At 40.3% G+C, this 21,018-nt stretch overlaps 1 protein-coding gene across 10 annotated transcripts in view; it reads right to left on the bottom strand.

Moving 5' to 3' along the window:
- The window catches only part of Cep112 (centrosomal protein 112), a 467,050-nt gene that overhangs the window by 240,562 nt on the left and 205,470 nt on the right, over positions 1-21,018 (bottom strand). For all 10 annotated transcript variants that reach the window (XR_005489758.2, XM_063268762.1, XM_039085650.2 and 7 more), the window contains one exon: positions 1,907-2,089. Coding sequence is in view for 9 of the 10 variants with exons in the window: in XM_063268762.1 (XP_063124832.1) it covers positions 1,907-2,089 (183 nt within the window). In the remaining variant the exon portion in view is untranslated. The remainder of the gene's footprint in view (positions 1-1,906; positions 2,090-21,018) is intronic.

The following is a 21,018-nucleotide window of genomic DNA, read 5'->3' as shown; positions in this document are numbered from 1 at the left end:
AATGTGTACCAAAGTCTTTGCACTTTGCTTAAGAATGAATGACTCCAAGTCTGCGCTGCTTACTGGCTCTCCCAGGACAGCAATCCCAATCAGTAAAATGCTTAAGAAAAACACAAAGTATGTGACTTCTCCTAAAGCAAAGTGCCTCAACGGTCAGAGTCTTCACAGTGACCACTCTGATGAGCATAAACGCAGTTAACAGCCATATTGCACCATTCCTATGGTTGAATTACACATAATAGTTCTGAAATTTCCCTTTTGTTATGATCAGATGAACCGCGCCCTACATGGCAGATACGGCATATGCAGAATCAGAAAGATTTCCTATAAATTTGGTCTCTAGTGTGTCGGCTTTCCACCACAGCATCAAAATAGTCAGCAATTAAGCAAACCAATGGATTTTATTGTATCTATTATGCAATTTTTCTATGCAAACAGATCTTATGCTGACCCAGACCTCATATCCCTTATCATGGGAGGACAATGGTAAGGTTAACATTATGTCTGAAGGAGAACGTAAGTTTGAAAATAGTCTTTAAAAAAATCAAATGACCAAAAATTAAAAAAACAACAGCATATATTTTCTAAAAGTTCTAATGAGGTTAATAGCAAAAATATAACGAATGCTGTAGAAACCACATGATTAGTCTCGGACCATGCGCATTATAACAATCCCCTGTTAGTAGGCATATAACCATACAGCAATCGAAACATACGCTCCCGAAAAATGTATATTATTGACAGAAAATCTGATCATGTATACTCCTATTGTACCAATTACTCTCTGAAACAAGACAAACCAAGGTCAAATGAAAAAGAACCAACTCCCATTTTTGCCTTACCGCCAGCTGCTCTCCACTCAAAACTTAACATCTTCTTTAATTAGAAATGTTGTGATGTTTGGGTAATTACAGAATTGCTTAAACACAAGATTTATTTTGCCATTTGGAAATTCTATTAGTTTAGAAGGAGGGATAACCAGGGCTTAACTCTAGTGTGGTTAGCATGCTTGGATTTCAATGGCAAAAGAGGTCTTTAGACCTACTAGATGATATGGTTTTATTAGGAAAGAAAATTATCTTTCTATTGTTGTCAATTGCTCCTAAATTTTTCTTTAATAAAATTTCACAGCAATCTGCTCAAGAGGATATACTAAAGGCCCTTGATTATATAGACCCTAAAGAATGTATTGTACCACAAAGATACATACCCAATAAGATTTTTTCATCTGAAATTTATAAAGATAATTCTCCATGCTGACACTGCACATTTCATCCATAAGTTTGAAGAGTCAAATGCTACCACAGCTGGAGGTTATTCTGCCAAATGGCTTCCAACAGGGACTACAGAGATGGGGGCTAGGAGGCATGTGTGTGTGTGTGCAGGAAAAAGCCAGACCTGATGGGAAAGAGCACTTCTCTGGAGTCATTTTTATCAATTACCATCCAAATAAGGTAATCGAACAGAGAGGAAATCATGGAGGAAATCATGGAGAAAAACAACAATAGGAAGGAGAGGCGAATATTAAAGCAGCTACTTGATTGCCTTCAGAGATTAAAACAAAACGCCAGGGTGAGGCTAATATATTTCTTAGGGATTTTCTAAGGCTGAGGGGAGGGGTAAGGGGCATACCTTTAAAAAAAATCATGAAAGGAACTGAGACAAGATTATAAGGGGACCAAGTTATAGCGCGCCATGGGATTTTTAATCTGGCTACCTGTGGTTTCTGTAGTTAAAGCCCTTATTCATCCTCCAAACGGGGGTGGGGCGGGGAGAACAAAAATCACATTTATATGTCAGTTTTGCAAATGATCAAACAGCGTGCATCAAGAAGAATAAGAAAACATGAAACGCTGATGACTTTTTAAGATAGACACCCGTTTTAATAAATATTATTGATAATTACCTGTGCGTCTCGTTTCTTGGACTCTTGAATTTGATTTTCGTGCTCCATATTGGCAGCGCGAAGCTGATTCTCCAGGTTTTCAACTTCCCGTTCATGGTCTCGGACTAGGCTATCCTTCTCTGCGTTATGCTGCTGTAATAGGTGCGTCTTCTCCTGTTCATGCTCCAGCTTCAGCTCTACTATCTGATTGGACAATGAGGAGGACAGTTCATCAACAGAACATCCTTGTCGTCATGACAACTCATGTACAGCTTAATTTTTCTCTAATTTGTCCAAGTTGAAATTTTTATTTTTGCGTCATTATTACCTCACCCTTAAAACATTCAATTGATGGGGAGCATTTTATCTAAAACAACTAATATCCAAGATACGTGGCATATTCAGGAAATCCTGTGCAATCTGTTGACACTGATGTCTGAACATTGAAAACAATTTCTGTTGAATAGTAGGTATTTCCTCCCCAAGAACTGGGTGTTACTGATCAGCAATGGTTGTAAACGGTTAATAGTCAGTACGCCTTGCTTTCTGCTTGAATATATACAATGTAAAAAGCAACAATTAAGTCGATCAGTTCCCTTTATGATTTCCCAATAAAAGATCTGAGCTAAATGCGCATCTGGATTATTGTATATACAGTTGTCTCTTAAAAATAAAATGATAAACTTCAAAGCTCTATTATCTCGTTGTCAGCCACGGTACACCAACATAAACAGATGTTATGTCTTCCAGAAGGGCACCTGCTGTGCCGCGAGCCTGCGCCATCATTTCATAAAAAGCGTTCTATTCTCAGGGTCCTTTCCCAGTCCACTCCACACTGGAGACTGTGACCTTGGCCAGTCTTAGCCTCTCCCTGCTAGACTGAATGGCAGCCTGAGACCAAGGGCCTGGTTGCCGCAGCTTTGATACTAATCCTCCCAGACTGTGCACAATGGCACCCTACCTGGCCTGCAAACTATAGCCAGCCAGGCTGTCTTTGAAGCAGGTGATGAATAGGGACTGCAGGAAGCCAGCTTCCCCAGTGAACTGCAGGCCACACAGCTGCTAAGAACAGTCACTTGGATTTTTCTTCAGTTTTGGTGGATTTCAGGGTGGGGGGCTGTTATTTAGAATATGTTGTGTTATTTTCAGCGTGAGAATCCATCTTCAAAAAAGCTAACAGTAGGAGTCTGCTCCAAATCGATCTTGTTTCCTGCAATGAATCACCAGACTACCTTATCTTAAAGCTATAGCAGCCATTTCTCCAGGAATGCACACGACACTAAACCTCAGAAGTAATCTCTCTATGAATTTTAAAACTTTCATTCCCTAATTGCAAATAAGAATCAAAAAATAAATCAAGTTTGCTTTTAGATTATAACATATGTTTTAAAATATTTTTATTGTGACTTTAGAGTTGGGAAACCAATAATAAATTTATAATTCTTCATAATTGTGTTATACTAGTTAGAAGAAATGTATGCTAATTCTTGAACATACCCACTTATGCCTATGTTACAACACTACATAAATAACATAGAAAACACATTTTGCATCAGATGTATTCTAGTCAATTTACTTAAAATTTGGGTGTTTGTCCCTATATTATTCCAATGTACCAGTAAAGAGAAAAAATAGTATGCATTTATTCACAATATATACCAGTACACCAGGTAGTAAAGAAAAGTCTTTTATTATTTAAAATAAATGTATGTTTTATTCTGTGATTTACACAACGATAATATTAATCCCAACAGAAGAGGGAAATTAAAAAGTGAGCATTATTAGAGCCGATTTTCGGCAGCTAACTGTATTAATTATTGAACTAGAATGTCTTTAGTTCTTCGACACATCATTACTTCTACTCAGTGTTATAGTATCAAGTATCGTTATAGTAAAGTTTAAAACATTAATCAAGGGGTTGGGGATTTAGCTCAGTGGTAGAGCGCTTGCCTAGCAAGAGTAAGGCTCTGGGTTCGGTCCCCAGCTCTGAAGAAAGAAAAGAAAAAAAAATTAATCAAAATTATTTAAGCATGTTTTACACTAAGGAGAAGTAGAGGGAGGCATAGAACATTCTACTAGGGTCTTTGAAAACTTAAAAATTGGGAAAATGGGTATGACTTAAAATTGATAGAAAGCAAAATATTTATTAATAACCAAATAACCTGAGGCTACACTGGAAGAATTATAGAATATTCCCTTGAAAGGACATGCCAAGAAACAGCATAAGGCCACTAGTAATGAATGACGTCCAACTGTTTATGTCCCTTTATTGTATAAGCTTCATACATATATACAATATATTGTGATTATGTTCACCCCATTACTCAGGTATGCTCCATTCCCTTCCTTCTGAACATTGTCTTCTTCCCACCTAGTTCCCCAGTGGCTGCATTAGAGAAAATGATATCACTTCCTTCAGCAACCATTTGTAGTCGATTGCTCCCCAGGAGCTAGGCAACTCCATAGGTACCTCTCTGTTCAGGATGAAAAGTTGGAGGGCTAGCTTTGTACATGCAGGCTGCTGTGTGTGTGTGTGTGTGTGTGTGTGTGTGTGTGTGTGTGCGCGCGCGCGTGTGTCTGTCTGTCTGTCTGTCTGTCTGTGTTTTCCATGGGCAGGAATATACACACTTTATACTACAGATCAAGCCAAAAGCTACAGTTGTTGAGGGCATGAGCCCAAGGAAGCAACACACTGCTATAGTCTCCCTGATTGAACGTGCAGTCAGACAGCCATCTAAATGTTTATACCATAGACTGATGCAACTTTGGTCTGAAACAGGGAGCGTTTTGTAGAGGGTGGCAGTTAAAACTTACATGCCATTAGAGTTCGAGAAGAGTAACTAAACAATACCTAGTCTTGAATAAGACAACCGTGTCATCCCTACATTCCCACCCCTGAGGCCTGGGGCAGAAGAGAGGCTGAAAAAAAGTCCGGAGGCAGAGGATGGAGAAGATTGCCATGAAACACTACTGTCTCAGGATGACGTTGCTGAATTCGTCTACAGTCTAGTGACGGTCTGCTCCCATATAACCTCAACGCCTTTCTAACCTCAGTGATCAGAAGGGTTCTGATAGCCTGTTCAATTATTCTGCATTGGTCAAATGTGTTTCATCACTTAAAAAAACAAACAAGAAAAGAATTACTAGAATTTCAACTGTAAAAATAGATGCTAATGAATTGTTAGTATAATATTTTTCCCAGTGAGTCTTCTTAAGGAATAACTATCTAGGTTAGTGAATCCTAGTAAATGCAAGAGCCGAGGCCTGTCCGCTCACTTACAGACTATGCAGCTTACTTCTAAATGTTCTAAGCCTCTTCTGGATTCAGCCTAGGTTTCTTCACTGTCAGATTTTCCTGTCTTCTCCAGATAAATGCAGAGTCCACAGGAAAAGCCCAAATGTTCTGGGGATATTTTGAAGATAATATTTAGAATCACGAAGAACACCGCTGAGGTGGAACTGTGTTAGAAACCGAACCTTGGCTAAACCCTGGTCCTTTCGTATCAATCGAATGGGAAAGAGTGGTCCTTCACTGTTTTAGTGTGGTCCTTTACTCAGGAGCACAGTGCTCAGAGAAGCATTAAGCAGCGTCTTTCTTGTCTTGGACTCATGGACACTTTGGGTGGAGCAACAAAGTCTAAGAATTAATGTAAGTGAGGAGTTAGATTGTGGAAATACCCATGTTGTAAAATCAGATAACATCCACATGGCTAAACTCTGAGAGGTCAGTGAGACTCTGAGTCAAGGGCGATGGGGAGGTCCAGGCCTTTGTATATGCAAAGGGGCATAGGATGCGCAGTGACAAAGACTGGCCAAAGCAGTCCCCATGAAGAGCTAAGAAAGTTTCAAATTCCTAAGAGGCATGGGACAGCTAAAAACATGTTTGGACATCTATAAAATGAGAGTTAAAGCATGATTCATGGTTAAGAGCTCTCCCTGCTCCTCCACAAGACCTGGGTTCCATCTCAGCCTGCATAAGTGTGGCTCACAAGCTCTTCTGTCTTCAGTGCAGGGAATTTCACATGCTCTCCTGGCTTCCATGGGACACCACCATCCACACATGACATACATTAACACAGACACCTATGTAAAAATAATAAAATTAAGTACTTATAAATGAAAAAATAAAAGAATTTAGCAAAGATCAAACAAATAAAACAAAAAGAGAAAAGAAGGCCCTTCATGCTTAAGGAGAAAATATACCTTGTAAGTCAAGAACAGCTATGGGGAAAGTTTAACAAGAGGATGAGTAGAATGAAAGAAGAACTCAAAACCCAGAAGATACGGAAAAAATTAAGTACAGGTCAGACAAACCCACCAGGAAACTAATGTAAATTAGAAGCAGCAGTGAGCGGCACCGATGAAAAATCCCACCAGGACACGAAGGGCCACAGAAAATCATGGCAAAGGTGCAGGGAAGAGTGGGAGGAGAGAAAGTGGAAAGAGAGAAACTATGCAGTGTGCAGGTATGAAAACTGAAGACTTCCCTGAAATAAACTCAGATCTCAGAAGTGCACACTGCACAGCAAGGAAAATGAATCACAACTGAGAAGAACAGCTCTGGGTTATCGCTAACGCAAACATGGCGACCTCAGACCAAACCATACAGTAAGAGCGGCAGGTAAGGTTTGAGAAACTGTGAGAGGAGTAGACAAGCTCAAAGTAATGTTTAGAGGTAAAGGCAATGTGAAACTGCACACAAAGCTTTGCGGGGGATGACAGTCGGAGAGCGTGGTGCCCAGAGAAGCCACCCTTTACATACTGTGATTGCTGGGCCAGCCACAAAGTGAGCACACTGTGAGCTCTTGCAAAGATGTTCAATGACGAGATCTCATCACACCCAAACTGCAATGAAACTGCTCTCTCTCTAACTGCAGGAAGGGTCACAGAACATATATTATCATATGTATACATTACAGACCTCAACAATGGACAGGTAAGTCCATAGATGGCAGACTGACGGACGCAGCAAAGAATTCTCCACAAGTTCACTTGAGGTTCTGTAGTAGGAAATATCTAATGTCCTCAAAAAAATTTAAAGCACCGTAAACTTGATGTGTCATAATCAGCACTCTTTTAACATCCTAAGAACTCATCCTTTATATGAAGAAATAGCTTTCTAAACTTCAATGATGTTTCAATTTCTTTTATTTTCCATCAAAATTCACAAAAAATTAAATTTTACATTTAAACAAAACTGGCAAGTATGGTATGGTCCTGTTCTACAAATCTGTTTTTATCTCTAACCTCCTTATTCTTAAATTTGTCAACCTCATGAAATTTATGTAGTGACATCATTAACAATGTCATTTCTGGAGCTTCTGAATGAAGTTAAGCTCCCATGTCAGGCTGCAACAGCTCCCATTGGAGGAATATTTCCATAGAGTGCTGCAAGAGAATTTTAACAAGGCATTCACTCTCTCTCTCCAAAGCAAGGGCTTCTGGGGTCTGCAAACTCACATAGATATGATGTTTAGGTGAAGAACCGAGATTTTCCAATTAACCAGACAACTAAAGCATGTTCACCAACTCTGGACTTTGCTCTAATGTTCTGCAAGTTGATCAGTTACTCCTCTCATTGGCTTTGTGTCTATCTTACTCCTGGAAAACCATGCTCTGTCTATTATCACTGGAGAACCTGTGGGGAGAGAGACCCTTCATCTGTAGGCTTGGCTGATCATTTTGCCTTACTTCAGACACTGGGTGTCCCATGTATTGAATGGCATTTTCTATCCCTACCATGCTGCTAACAGTAGGCAGCCCAGTTCCAAAGAAACCTCCTGCATTTGCCCACTGGAACACAGGAAGGCAAGGCAGCATGAGCTGCCTGATGGGATCAGCATTCCCACCAACAGCGAGGGCCTCTAGAGAAGGTAATATCATCATCTAGGCCTCTCCTGGGATAGGTTTCCTGGGCTAAATGGCAAACTACCCTGGTATTTTCATTTCCTCAATTTTATGACTCTCCCCCAACATTTTGCCAGGGAGTTCTAGTACTGCCATCACAGGTCAGCACAGCTGAAGAGCGGTGAAGCACATACTAAAATCTATCTAGAAGGGGTCTGTTGTCTCCTTCCACCATATGGGTCCTAGGGACTGGACTCAGGTAGTAGCTTTGGTGGCAAGAGCTTTTACTGCTAAGCTATCTCCCAACTCTATCTACATTTTTAAATGACAAATTAAAAGCAGTTAAATGGGTTCTGATCACCACACTAATAGTTCAAGGGATAGTCTACTTTAAGACGTTAGTCATTAAAAGACAGATTTTTTTCTATAGGGATTGCCAGGCGACATTTCAATACCATGCTACATTCTACTTGAGGGCTCTCTGTAGAAAACTTTCATTTCTTGCTCATAAAATTTAGTATTACGTTTATATTTCTGGAAGACATAGAATAAGGTCCACACCAAGCAGGTAGAACCTTTTTACTTTCCATTCCTGAGACACAGACCTATCATCATCATCTGGTTATAGCTCTGGGAAACTTGTATATGCAAAAGGTCACATCTAAAATGTTAAAATGAGCTACAACATTCTCTGGGGCACTAGACATTCAGCTCAAGTAGGGTAAAATTCACCGTGAGTTTGGCATGATTTCACTAGACTGGCTTTATGTCCTTACAAAAGGAGTTGGCATCTTTAAAAATAATTTTATGCTACAAAAAGTGCTACTTTTTTACCTAAGAAAATGACTTCCTTAAATGTGACTTTCCTTCAGAACATATAAACCCTCTCAGTGTCTTTGGAGTCAGAGTAAAAATACACTGTGATACAAAAATCTGTCAGTGTGATATAATTTTGTGACTGCTACAAAAATTCCTCCGGGGGAGAGTAAGTAATGTCTACCCTGTCTCCTATGGTCCCAGTGGCAAACTGGGGCACAATTCCATGAAAGTTCGCTCTGAAGAACCAAGGAATTTGTTGGGCTTCCTAATAAATGTAGATACAGGGGTGTGGGAACTCGTCCCCTAAAGGTTTTACACACAAGGATGAAGGTCTCAAGAGCTGTATAGACGGAGCTCTCCTCTCCTAATCTTTTCTGACCTATAAACTTATCCCTCCAAGAGGCCACAGTAATCACACCAGAGTTACATGCAACAGGTAGGAGAGAGTAGTCAGATGAGGGTCTTGTGGTCTTCTCCATCCTTTACTGGGGTGTATATGTATAAACAGTCTACAAGCACAGCTCAAAGAATCCTTTTGCATGGAGGGCCAGGCTAAATTCTCTAATACGCCATTTATTTGGTTCTGAGAATATTTATGCACAACATCTAAATCTTGATTAAAAAAATAGGCACAAAAGTATTTTTTCTTACTAAATAAGGCTGGGCATATAGCTTAGCTGGTAAAGTGCTTAACTTACAAACATGATCACCTACATTCAACACCCAATACTTGGAGCTGAGCATGGAGACACGCTTACAATCCCGACTCTGGGGTGGAGAGTCAGGTGATCACTGCCGCTCACTGGCAAGCCAGGCTAGCCAAGTCTCAGGGCAATGAGAAACCGTGAGGGCTATATATGAGCCTGATCTTTTCCACATGGATGAGTGTATGTTAATCTCCATATATACGAACATGCACCACATTAGCCACCCCTATGCAAAAGAGCAAAAGGAAGGCTGTAGAAACACAAGCTATCATTTGTGGATTGCCACGAGGCTCCCGGGTTCAATATTTCCTACAAGAAAAAAGAGCCATCCATAAAACCTGTTGAACCACAGTCCATTTTAGCTAGGAAAGTTCTGTGTTAAAATGTGGTTGACATGGTAACTGTTATGGAGATGGGGAAGGCTGGGCAGCACGACTCAGTCAACTGTCAGTGTCTAGGAAAAGAAACCTCCTGAAGGTCCTGCTGCTCAAGATGCAAGGGAGCGAGCCAGAGGCTGGCAGCAGGTCTGACTGTGACTAAGCAGATGACTAGGCAGAGCTTCTCTCACACAGTTAACACTCAGCGCTTCCTCCCACTGTTGATGAGTGAAGCACCAGGCATGCTATCTGAGTAGCAAGTGCCCTACAACTGGGCCCCACCCTAGATTCTCACTGAACACTTCATAATACTTGCAGGCCTAGGGGTGATGATTAGCAAAAATAATCCTATGTATTAAAGCATGCTGAGAAATAGCTATTACTTCTCTATGCCAGATATCAGTAGAAACTCAGGAAGCATTTCTTGTTTCAATAATGCTCAACTCAAGTGAGAATGATAAGCAAACTTAGTTAAGAATTCCCTTTGTAGGCAGAGTTCAATTTTGGGATGGGACCACATCTTAATGTTACATTTCTGTTAATTTTACGTCCGTTCTAGATGAACTGTACCCTTCCTTAATCAAACACATCACCGCTATTGGAGGAGTATTAACCAGTGAATACGTTTGACACTAAGTATGGAATTGGAAAAAAAACAAACTCGTCAAATTTTAGAAACTCCTCCTTTACCCACAATACTTCATAATCATTCATCATTTTAAATTGAACAATGTGGGATCCAGGAATAAACAAAGATGAAATCCGGGCTGGAGAGATAGTTCAGTTGGTAAAGGGTTTGCTTGTGTAAGCACGAGCACCTGAGTCCCATTCCTAGAACATGGAACCCAAAACCAGGTGCTGGGTGGCAGACTCCTAATCCTAGTGCTGGGGCAGAGGACAGAGACAGGTGGATCCACAGTGGTCGCTGCCAGCCAGGCAGGCCTAAGAGGGGGGCTTCAGAGGAGTAAGAGAAGGAACACCACCTGAGATTGACTTCTGACCTTCACACACACGCACACGCACGCACACGCACACAAGTAGATGGAACAATGCTACTTCACTTTTCTCAGCACCAAACTGACCTGTCCCTTATGGGATCTGTGCCCATCCACAGTTTGAGTGGCTAGGCAGATCTGCTGCTGCCTAGGCCGACTCCTCACCAGTCACTGTTTCTACCAATTCTCTTACAACATAAAAATGTCACTCTCACAAGACAGCCATCACTTTCTGCACATCATTGTTCGTTCTTTTGGATCATTCTCACTTAATAGTATGCTTGGAATCTATTTCAGTTTTGAAGTCTTTCCCTTGACCCTACAAGACCTGTGGCTATCACCTCATTTCTCTGATCCCCTTCCGTTCCTCAAAAGGACTGCTCGGACCCTGTTCTCTCGCCACCCGCACTAGCCGGGCTTTGTGCCCACATTTAACTAGAACTGGACTAGCTGGCTAAAGATCCACTTGCCAAATTTAATAGATCTCAGTTTCCATCTAACGTCCCATGTTGGCAAGGCCTGAAACAAAAGGCTACTCACGTCCCCCTTCCTTGAGGAAACCCTGTGTGAACCTTACACAGTCAAGCCCTGCTCCTTCTCAGTCTCCTCTGTTGCTGTCAACCTCTTTCCTACCTCTAACCGTGTGATGACCTTGGGTTCAGTCTTGGTGCTTCCTGTCTACACTCCTATTGTGGCATCTGGTACAACTGTCCCTCCAGCTGCTCAGTGGGAACCATCTTGCTCCATTTGCATTCCATAAGCGTTGACAAATCCTGTTGTCCTGGATCCCCATTACCATTTGTCATTGCCTCCCACTTCCACCATAGTCCCAGCCATGGTGGTTATGTTGGACAGTTACTATGTTAACTTGATTCAAGCTGGAGTCATTTAAGAAGAAAACATCAGTTGATAAAATGTTCTGACGAAGCTAGACTGTAGGACATTTTCTTGGTTAGTGATTGATGTGCAAGACCCAACCTCTTGTAGTTAGCCCTGAGCAGGAGGTACTGGGTTCTATAAGAAAGCAGGCTGAACAAGTCGCGAGGGGCAAGCCAGAAAGCAGACCCCCTTAAGGCTCCTGCTCCAGGTTTCTGCTCTGTTTGACTTCTTGCCTTGACTTCCCTTAGTGATGGACTATGGGGTAGAACTCTAAGTTGAAATAAACCCTTTCCTCCTCAAACTGTTTTGGTCAGGTGTTTTATCACAGCCGTAGAATCCCTAACTAAGAGAGTGGTCTCTTAGCAGACTGCCAACACCATCCCCAACTGTATGTCTCTGCTTCTTTCCTTCCTCCACTACAGTGTCCACAAAATACTTGAAAAACAAACAAACAAACAAACAAACAAACAAACAAACAAACCTAGACAGTAGCTCTTGCTCAAACATTCCCAGTTTCTCACTGCACTTGGAGTGGAATCTAAACTCCATGCAGTCTGTCATAGCACTGGGTAGGACTGACCTTCTGACTTCACTGCCCCAGACTAGGAAAGCCCAGGTCCCTCAGCTCAGGCTGGGCAATGGGTCCTGCCTTCACTTCCCTCAGATATAAGTCAGGTGTCAGTTCATCACAGCCCTCTGCTGCCAACCTAAGGACAGACAGCTCTTCCCGTAAAGCACCCTGCCCTCACAATCACAGCTCTGTGGAGGTGAAAATGATGGCACCGCCTTCCCTTAACACAGTAGAGTTTCAACAAGACACTCTTCACTGCCATGGCCAACCACTGGAACAATGGTCAGTGAGGGCGTTTTCTCTATAGACATAAACTATATTGAGGAACCACTGTTCCAGCTCATACTTTAATCTAACAGACAGTGCATTACTACCCAGGGAGAAACATTGTTAAATGAAACAGATACAGTCCATACTCGGTCACTGCCTTCACCCTGGCCCTCCTAAGTCACATTCTTTTTACCATTCTTTAATCTAGGTGGGAAAATGTCAGCTGCTCCCTACCTTCCAATGACATACAAGAAAAGGCAGACAGCAGGCTTGCCTTCTACAAAGCCAGTGTCTCCAAACCCAAGCACTTGGCTTGTGCACATGCCCAAGCCCGGGAGCCTCACTACTTGGATCTCTGCCTTTGACAGCTTAATGGGTAGAAATAGAGTTCTTATCCTTCATCCTGTAGGAACAATGTGTTCCAAAAGAAAAACTATTCACTGTAGATTGTAGATCTGTGGATACAGCTCAGTGGTGGAGAACTTGCCTAGCATACATGAAACCCTGGGATCCATCCTGGCATTGGAAATAAAAACAAACAATCAAATGTAAAAGAAAAGCTAAGCAAAAAGAATTTTTTTTGCTTTTCTAAAAAGCATAAAGTGAATAGAATACAAAGAGAAAACTAGCAACATGCTATACAGGACGCACAGTGAATTATACACATCTAAAATTTAAAAATCACATGAAAGTACATTTTGATAATATTTCAGGGAGACTCACAAATTCTTCATCACTAAACACATCTAGGTCCTCAATAATGAAGAAACATTTTTCCCTAATTTTAGATCATTCTTGCAACCACCAGAGTAATCCAGTTAACTTAGCATTTCTCCCCTGTAATTCTCTAGTCTCTATAAACATTATTGCCCTCTCTCAGAAAGACACACTTCTAGTGACAAAACCACCATAACTGTGTTAATCTGCCGACATCATGCCACCCTTTCCTCTCTGCGTACAGCAAGGCCCCGTCCCTCTGAGTCAGCAAACAAGTCAGCCTGTGGTAAGGACCCAAGGCCGCTGACTAAATGAGGGGATCGCAAGCTCTCTTTCTCCCCGTGTCTGCTCGCTGCCTTCCTTTCTCTCTCCCCATCTTCCACTCCGTCTCCTATTCTGTGTAGATTAAACAGCCCCTTCAATGTCCCACCTGGTCCTAACTGAAAACTTCCCATTTACGTGTCCTGCAGAATGGCCAGCTTGTCTCTGCCACTGTGCTTGGTGCCAAGAGGCTTTGTTTCAAATCATTCAAATCATGACCTTGCTAGCGGACGGCCCCATGCTTGTTTCTCACAGTCGCTAACAATAAACACTTACTCTTTCTGAAAACTGTGGCCACTTGTTTATCTACTGAACAGCATTTCTCTTTAAAGGCTTTGTAGTATAAAGGGAAGATATAAAATAGAAGATTAAAGAGTGGTAAGATAAAATTGTCAAAAACACATTTCCATGGTTCAGGAAATCCTCGCATGCCTAGCTGACTGTTTGTTTCCAGCATGAGTGAAGTCTGTGAAGAGGCAGAATTGTCTCTCTGTCCCAGTGGCAGACACAGGAAAGGGACAGGAAATCCCAGGGAAAGCTTTCAGGGCTTACAGGATATTTGTGAGTATTTATTCCATGTGTTTGATGTTTCTCCTTCCACATCTGTACACTTTGTACTACATTTGGCCCAGGATAGTGTCCTTTGCTTTTCTAAAATCATTATAGCTCCCAGTAAGATGCCTTCTATTATGGGAGGAGCTCAAAAACCAAGCCCAGAGAAGAAAACTGAGGCCCAGATAGCAGAAGTCACCCCGTCCCCTGAATGCTGGCTCCTTCATTGCAATGTAAGGATTGGCTGGGGACGTGCTCCTCAAACCTTCCACTGCAGGATCCCCGCAGCAGCAAAGATGACTAGTGTCCCCCAGGGACCTGAGGCCACAGTCAGAAGCAGACGGCCAGTGAAAGCTTCTTTAAAATGTTCAATTTCATGTTAGAAAGTAGTGAGAACTTTGCATTTTCACAAAGCAGAAAGTCTGTTTGTTTTAATGGGAATATTACCTCAGTAGTAAAGCCGCCTGCTTTCTGTTAAAGCAGTCATGCGAATCCAACACTACAGGAAGCAGGTGAGGAGCTCACATATGTGTTCACCACATCAGCGCTCGCCCTGCCCCAATGAGAGAAGAAAGGGTTTGGATGCAGTGGCTAAGGGTCTAAGTATTCATCTTTGGAGAAAAGTAAGGCAAAGCAGTAGAAAACCTGTCACACTTCGATTTGAACGGTAACTGGGAAAGTAGGTGGAAGTGTTGTCTGAGTAAACCTGGTAAGGATGGGTCCGTCAGAGGACCCGCAAGTCTACATCTCTCAAGGAGAGGCTGAGACCAGACAAGTGGAAAGCCACACAATGTTCAACACAGAAGGGACCTTCACAATGAGATGGTCCCAAACGCACACCTATCTTCACAGTCCTCACAACAGGTATTTGACATGCTTGACACTGGAAAACAAACTGTCTCACAGACTTATCAGTGCATGTCTGGATAGTTTTCCAGTGAGAGCCACCAACTGCCATAGTGCCATCAGACTCGCGGTTCTATTCCTGCTCCTGGAGCTCCACAGCAGTGTTTAGAGTGGGAGTTATGAGAACAGGTCAGGTTCCAGTTCTGATCTGCCATCTACTCACAGCATGAACTACGCCGGTGATATTTATAATTGGACCTGCCTTGCATTCTACTCCTAGAAACGGGAAAACACATAAAGATGCCTGCCTTACCAGAGCACTGTGAAAACGAGCACACAGTGAAAATGAAGTCAGAACAGAGAGGGCAGAGGTTAGCCCCGAGAGCTGTGGGCCTACAGTAAAAATGGAAGAAACTCAATTCTATTTACTCTTGCCTTTTCTTGGTGAGATAATCTATTCCTTTAAATGTTCCCTCTGACATAATTCCAGACCTTGCTACATTCTAGAAATTTCTTATTGAACATGTTCACATTTGTCAGTGTCCTACATAAATAGAACCCAAATTTTGACTCCTTATATGACGTAAGATAGACTAGGTTCAGAGCTGTTTGCATGGTCCTAGTATACTGTCTGCGGTCCTGGTTGCCATAGTCTCCTGGTCTCTGATTCTTCTGATCATCTTTACTCTTATTTACTCTCAAATTCTGCAACCAATATTCTAAACCAAAGTACAACGTTTTATATTGAATCCCAGTTAATAGTCTACTTAATTCCAGCCTATTTGAAGCTTCATAAAATTGAGGGATTTTTCTGCTACATATCAACTCCCTGTCTGAATTCTCAACTTTAGGAAGCTTGATTCTAAATCACTACTAGTGATTTAGACACTTACTTGTCTCAGTTGAGGTTGACACAAATCATTTAAAGATGGCTCTGTGAATTGTCACCTAACTGAGATATTTCTCACCTTCATGATGGCCCTTGTCAGGTAGCTCCTGAAAAGCTCTCCCTAAGCCCCTGTCAGGCCAAAGAAGGAAAAGAGCTTGCTTGGCTGGTTAGCTCTGGGCATGCTCATGCTGACAAGTGCAGTCATGACTGCACTATCATTTCTCAGGATAAAATTTTATAGGAAAAACCTGCAACTTGTGGGCTGACTTCTGAGAATATTGTTCTGGCCAATAAATCTTCCTGCTAAAAATGATTTAAAAGTTTTTAATGTCATCACATTGACAACTATTCTCCTAAAGTGTGTGTTGTACACACCTCACCCTTCTTTTCATCACTCTCCAGCCCAGCCTCCATTGCTTAATGTAATATTCTGTACTCCATTTTTAGTGCTATTTCCAAGGAGCCTCTCTCAGACTGTTAGGATTATGGAAAATAACCTTCATGGCTCATTAGGCCAAGTGCCGTCCAGAAGAAATGCGCATTATTAAGTTGGCATGTCTCAGAATAACTTTTAGATGACATTCCATATTTATCAGAAATTGGCTATATCACTTTTCTAATATGCAACTTTAAAAAATCTGATTGAAATATTTTATACAGTTAGAAAATACCATGTTACCCAGATTTAACACCTTGAAAATAACCTAATGCTTTACCTTCTCTTTTGAGCTTCTCATTGTCTCTCTCTGTCTCTCTCTGTCTCTCTCTGTCTCTCTCTGTCTCTGTCTCTGTCTCTGTCTCTGTCTCTGTCTCTCTCTCTCTCTCTCTCTCTCTCTCTCGGATAGGTGGAGGTTGAATTCATCATTTAAGATGTACTATAATATAAATGTTTATAGTTTCTACAGTTTGTTGGCATTGCTGTCTTTAATATCCATGTCATGGGCAGGTTGATTTATTAATTTCAGGTTCAGTGGCCTACCTAGGGCATGATGGGACAATCTGAAGTCATTATATTCTTAACCTACATGGCTGTGCTCACTCCACAGAAATGTGTAGTCTTATGAAAATTTTTTTGCAGAATTTATAATCACATGACAGGGATACATATCCTTTAATTTTACACAAATAAGATAATCTACAAGTTGTTCTAAAAAGTAGTTTTTCCTCTTATCAACATAGCATATAAATCTGTGTATTTTGATATAGTATTGCATCAGATAGATTTGGTGATATTTATTTTATTTACAACTTTCTATTACTCCAAATAATCTTACACATGCACACACATACACATATATACACACATGATCACATAAGCAATCAAACAAATGCACATGCACACATGCACACACACATACCTTTTTGTACACATGTGTAAATACTTTGTACGGGAGGCTCTTCTCCTCCTCTCTTTGACTTAATCCAGTCCACTTATCTCACTGCTTACTACTCTAGTACAAAATTTAGGCTGGTACTCTAAGCAGGTCATTTCACAACTAGGATGAATGATATATTAGTATTAATTATTATTATATAATATTAATATTGTACTAATATAAATTTATATTAATAACAGAGATAATGAGACAATTTTTCAATAAAGAACAATTTAAGGTACAAACTTATCTGCCAAATTTTATAGTTCTAGAGAAATACCAACAGCAACAACAACAAATGACATAGCATAAAAAGATGCAAAGTCTGATAAAAAGCCTTGACCACAGCTCAGCTCTCCCAAGGAGGACATTAGATGCCTGCTTAGAACAGAGAGCAGGACTGTCAGATTCTAAACAAGGAAGATTCATTCACATGCACTCTTTTTTTTTAAGCATATGCAATTTATACTATGCCTATGGAAGTTAATCAAGGCATTTATTTTTACTAATATATTAAGATTAAAACAACATCCCTCAGGACACATACCAGATCAGGCTTGTTTTTTGTTTTTTGTTTTTTGTTTTAACTGAATTCAAGTAAACCACTAATTGCTATCAATTAGTAGAGGAAATAAAATCCAATGATCATAAGGGATTAATTAGTTTTGATAGAGTACCTGCTTAATGGAGCTTAAAGTAGATTTGAAAAATTATTTTTATTTTAAAATTTTAAAGATTCAAAAATCTTTAGAAATAAATTTATTAATTTGAGTTACAAATCCAATTAATTCTTCTCCAGATGTTAAGGACAAGCAAATTAGATTTTAATAACTAAAAGAGAGGAAAACAGGTCTACAGCACTCCTGACACACAGGCTTATAGGACAGTCTAGCTGTCAGAAATAGCAGAACAAAGTAACACTACAGATAATCTGATGGCGAGAGGCAAGCGCAGGAACCCAAGCAACAGAAACCAAGACTACATGGAATCATCGGAGCCCAATTCTCCCACCAAAACAAACATGGAATATCCAAACACACCAGAAAAGCAAGATCTAGTTTCAAAATCATATTTGATCATGATGCTGGAGGACTTCAAGAAAGACGTGAAGAACTCCCTTAGAGAAACACAGAAAACATTAATAAACAAGTAGAAGCCTACAGAAAGGAATCGCAAAAATCCCTGAAAGAATTCCAGGAAAACATAAATAAACAAGTAGAAGCCCATAGACAGGAGACACAAAAATCCCTGAAAGAATTCCAGGAAAACACAATCAAACAGTTGAAGGAATTAAAAATGGAAACAGAAGCAATCAAGAAAGAACACATGGAAACAACCCTGGATATAGAAAACCAAAAGAACAGACAAGGAGCTGTAGATACAAGCTTCACCAACAGAATACAAGAGATGGAAGAGAGAATCTCAGGAGCATAAGATTCCATAGAAATCATTGACTCAACTGTCAAAGATAATGTAAAGCGGAAAAAGCTACTGGTCCAAAACATACAGGAAATCCAGGACTCAATGAGAAGATCAAACCTAAGGATAATAGGTATAGAAGAGAGTGAAGACTCCCAGCTCAAAGGACCAGTAAATATCTTCAACAAAATCATAGAAGAAAACTTCCCTAACCTAAAAAAAGAGATACCCATAGGCATACAAGAAGCCTACAGAACTCCAAATAGGTTGGACCAGAAAAGAAACACCTCCCGTCACATAATTGTCAAAACACCAAATGCACAAAATAAAGAAAGAATATTAAAAGCAGTAAGGGAAAAAGGTCAAGTAACATATAAAGGCAGACCTATCAGAATCACACCAGACTTCTCGCCAGAAACTATGAAGGCCAGAAGATCCTGGACTGATGTCATACAGACCCTAAGAGAACACAAATGCCAGCCCAGGTTACTGTATCCTGCAAAACTCTCAATTAACATAGATGGAGAAACCAAGATATTCCATGACAAAAGGAAATTTACACAATATCTTTCTACAAATCCAGCACTAAAAAGGATAATAAATGGTAAAGTCCAACATAAGGAGGCAAGCTATACCCTAGAAGAAGCAAGAAACTAATCGTCTTGGCAACAAAAGAAAGAGAATGAAAGCACACAAACATAACCTCACATCCAAATATGAATATAACGGGAAGCAATAATCACTATTCCTTAATATCTCTCAACATCAATGGCCTCAACTCCCCAATAAAAAGAAATAGATTAACAAACTGGATACGCAACGAGGACCCTGCATTCTGCTGCCTACAGGAAACACACCTCAGAGACAAAGACAGACACTACCTCAGAGTGAAAGGCTGGAAAACAACTTTCCAAGCAAATGGTCAGAAGAAGCAAGTTGGAGTAGCCATTCTAATATCAAATAAAATCAATTTTCAACTAAAAGTCATCAAAAAAGATAAGGAAGGACACTTCATATTCATCAAAGGAAAAATCCACCAAGATGAACTCTCAATCCTAAATATCTATGCCCCAAATACAAGGGCACCTACATACGTAAAAGAAACCTTACTAAAGCTCAAAACACACATTGCACCTCACACAATAATAGTGGGAGATTTCAACACCCCACTCTCATCAATGGACAGATCATGGAAACAGAAATTAAACAGAGATGTAGACAGACTAAGAGAAGTCATGAGCCAAATGGACTTAATGGATATTTATAGAACATTCTATCCTAAAGCAAAAGGATATACCTTCTTCTCAGCTCCTCATGGTACTTTCTCCAAAATTGACCATATAATTGGTCAAAAAACGGGCCTCAACAGGTACAGAAAGATAGAAATAATCCCATGCGTGCTATCGGACCACCACGGCCTAAAACTGGTCTTCAATAACAATACGGGAAGAATGCCCACATATATGTGGAAATTGAACAATGCTCTACTCAATGATAACCTGGTCAAGGAAGAAATAAAGAAAGAAATTAAAAACTTTTTAGAATTTAATGAAAATGAAGGTACAACATACCCAAACTTATGGGACACAATGAAAGCTGTGCTAAGAGGAAAACTCATAGTGCTGAGTGCCTGCAGAAAGAAACAGGAAAGAGCAGCTTGATAGCACACCTAAAAGCTCTAGAACAAAAAGAAGCAAATACACCCAGGAGGAGTAGAAGGCAGGAAATAATCAAACTCAGAGCTGAAATCAACCAAGTAGAAACAAAAAGGACCATAGAAAGAATCAACAGAACCAAAAGTTGGTTCTTTGAGAAAATCAACAAGATAGATAAACCCTTAGACGAGAGGACACAGAGAGTGCGTCCAAATTAACAAAATCAGAAATGAAAAGGGAGACATAACTACAGATTCAGAGGAAATTCAAAAAATCATCAGATCTTACTATAAAAGCCTATATTCAACAAAACTTGAAAATCTTCAGGAAATAGACAATTTCCTAGACAGATACCAGGTACCGAAGTTAAATCAGGAACAGATAAACCAGTTAAACAACCCCATAACTCCTAAGGAAATAGAAGCAGTCATTAAAGGTCTCCCAACCAAAAAGAGCCCAGGTCCAGACGGGTTTAGTGCAGAATTCTATCAAACCTTCATAGAAGACCTCATACCAATATTATCCAAACTATTCCACAAAATTGAAACAGATGGAGCATTACTGAATTCCTTCTATGAAGCCACAATTACTCTTATACCTAAACCACACAAAGACACAACAAAGAAAGAGAACTTCAGACAAATTTCCCTTATGAATATCGACGCAAAAATACTCAACAAAATTCTGGCAAACCGAATCCAAGAGCACATCAAAACAATCATCCACCATGACCAAGTAGGCTTCATCCCAGGCATGCAGGGATGGTTTAATATACGGAAAACCATCAACGTGATCCATTATATAAACAAACTGAAAGAACAAAACCACATGATCATTTCATTAGATGCTGAGAAAGTATTTGACAAAATTCAACACCCCTTCATGATAAAAGT

The sequence above is a fragment of the Rattus norvegicus genome, chromosome 10 (genome assembly GCF_036323735.1).
Source record: "Rattus norvegicus strain BN/NHsdMcwi chromosome 10, GRCr8, whole genome shotgun sequence".
Classification (NCBI taxonomy): Eukaryota; Metazoa; Chordata; class Mammalia; order Rodentia; family Muridae; genus Rattus; species Rattus norvegicus.
The sequence above is the reverse complement of the archived record's forward strand: the minus strand, read 5'-3'. Positions and strand labels throughout refer to the sequence as shown.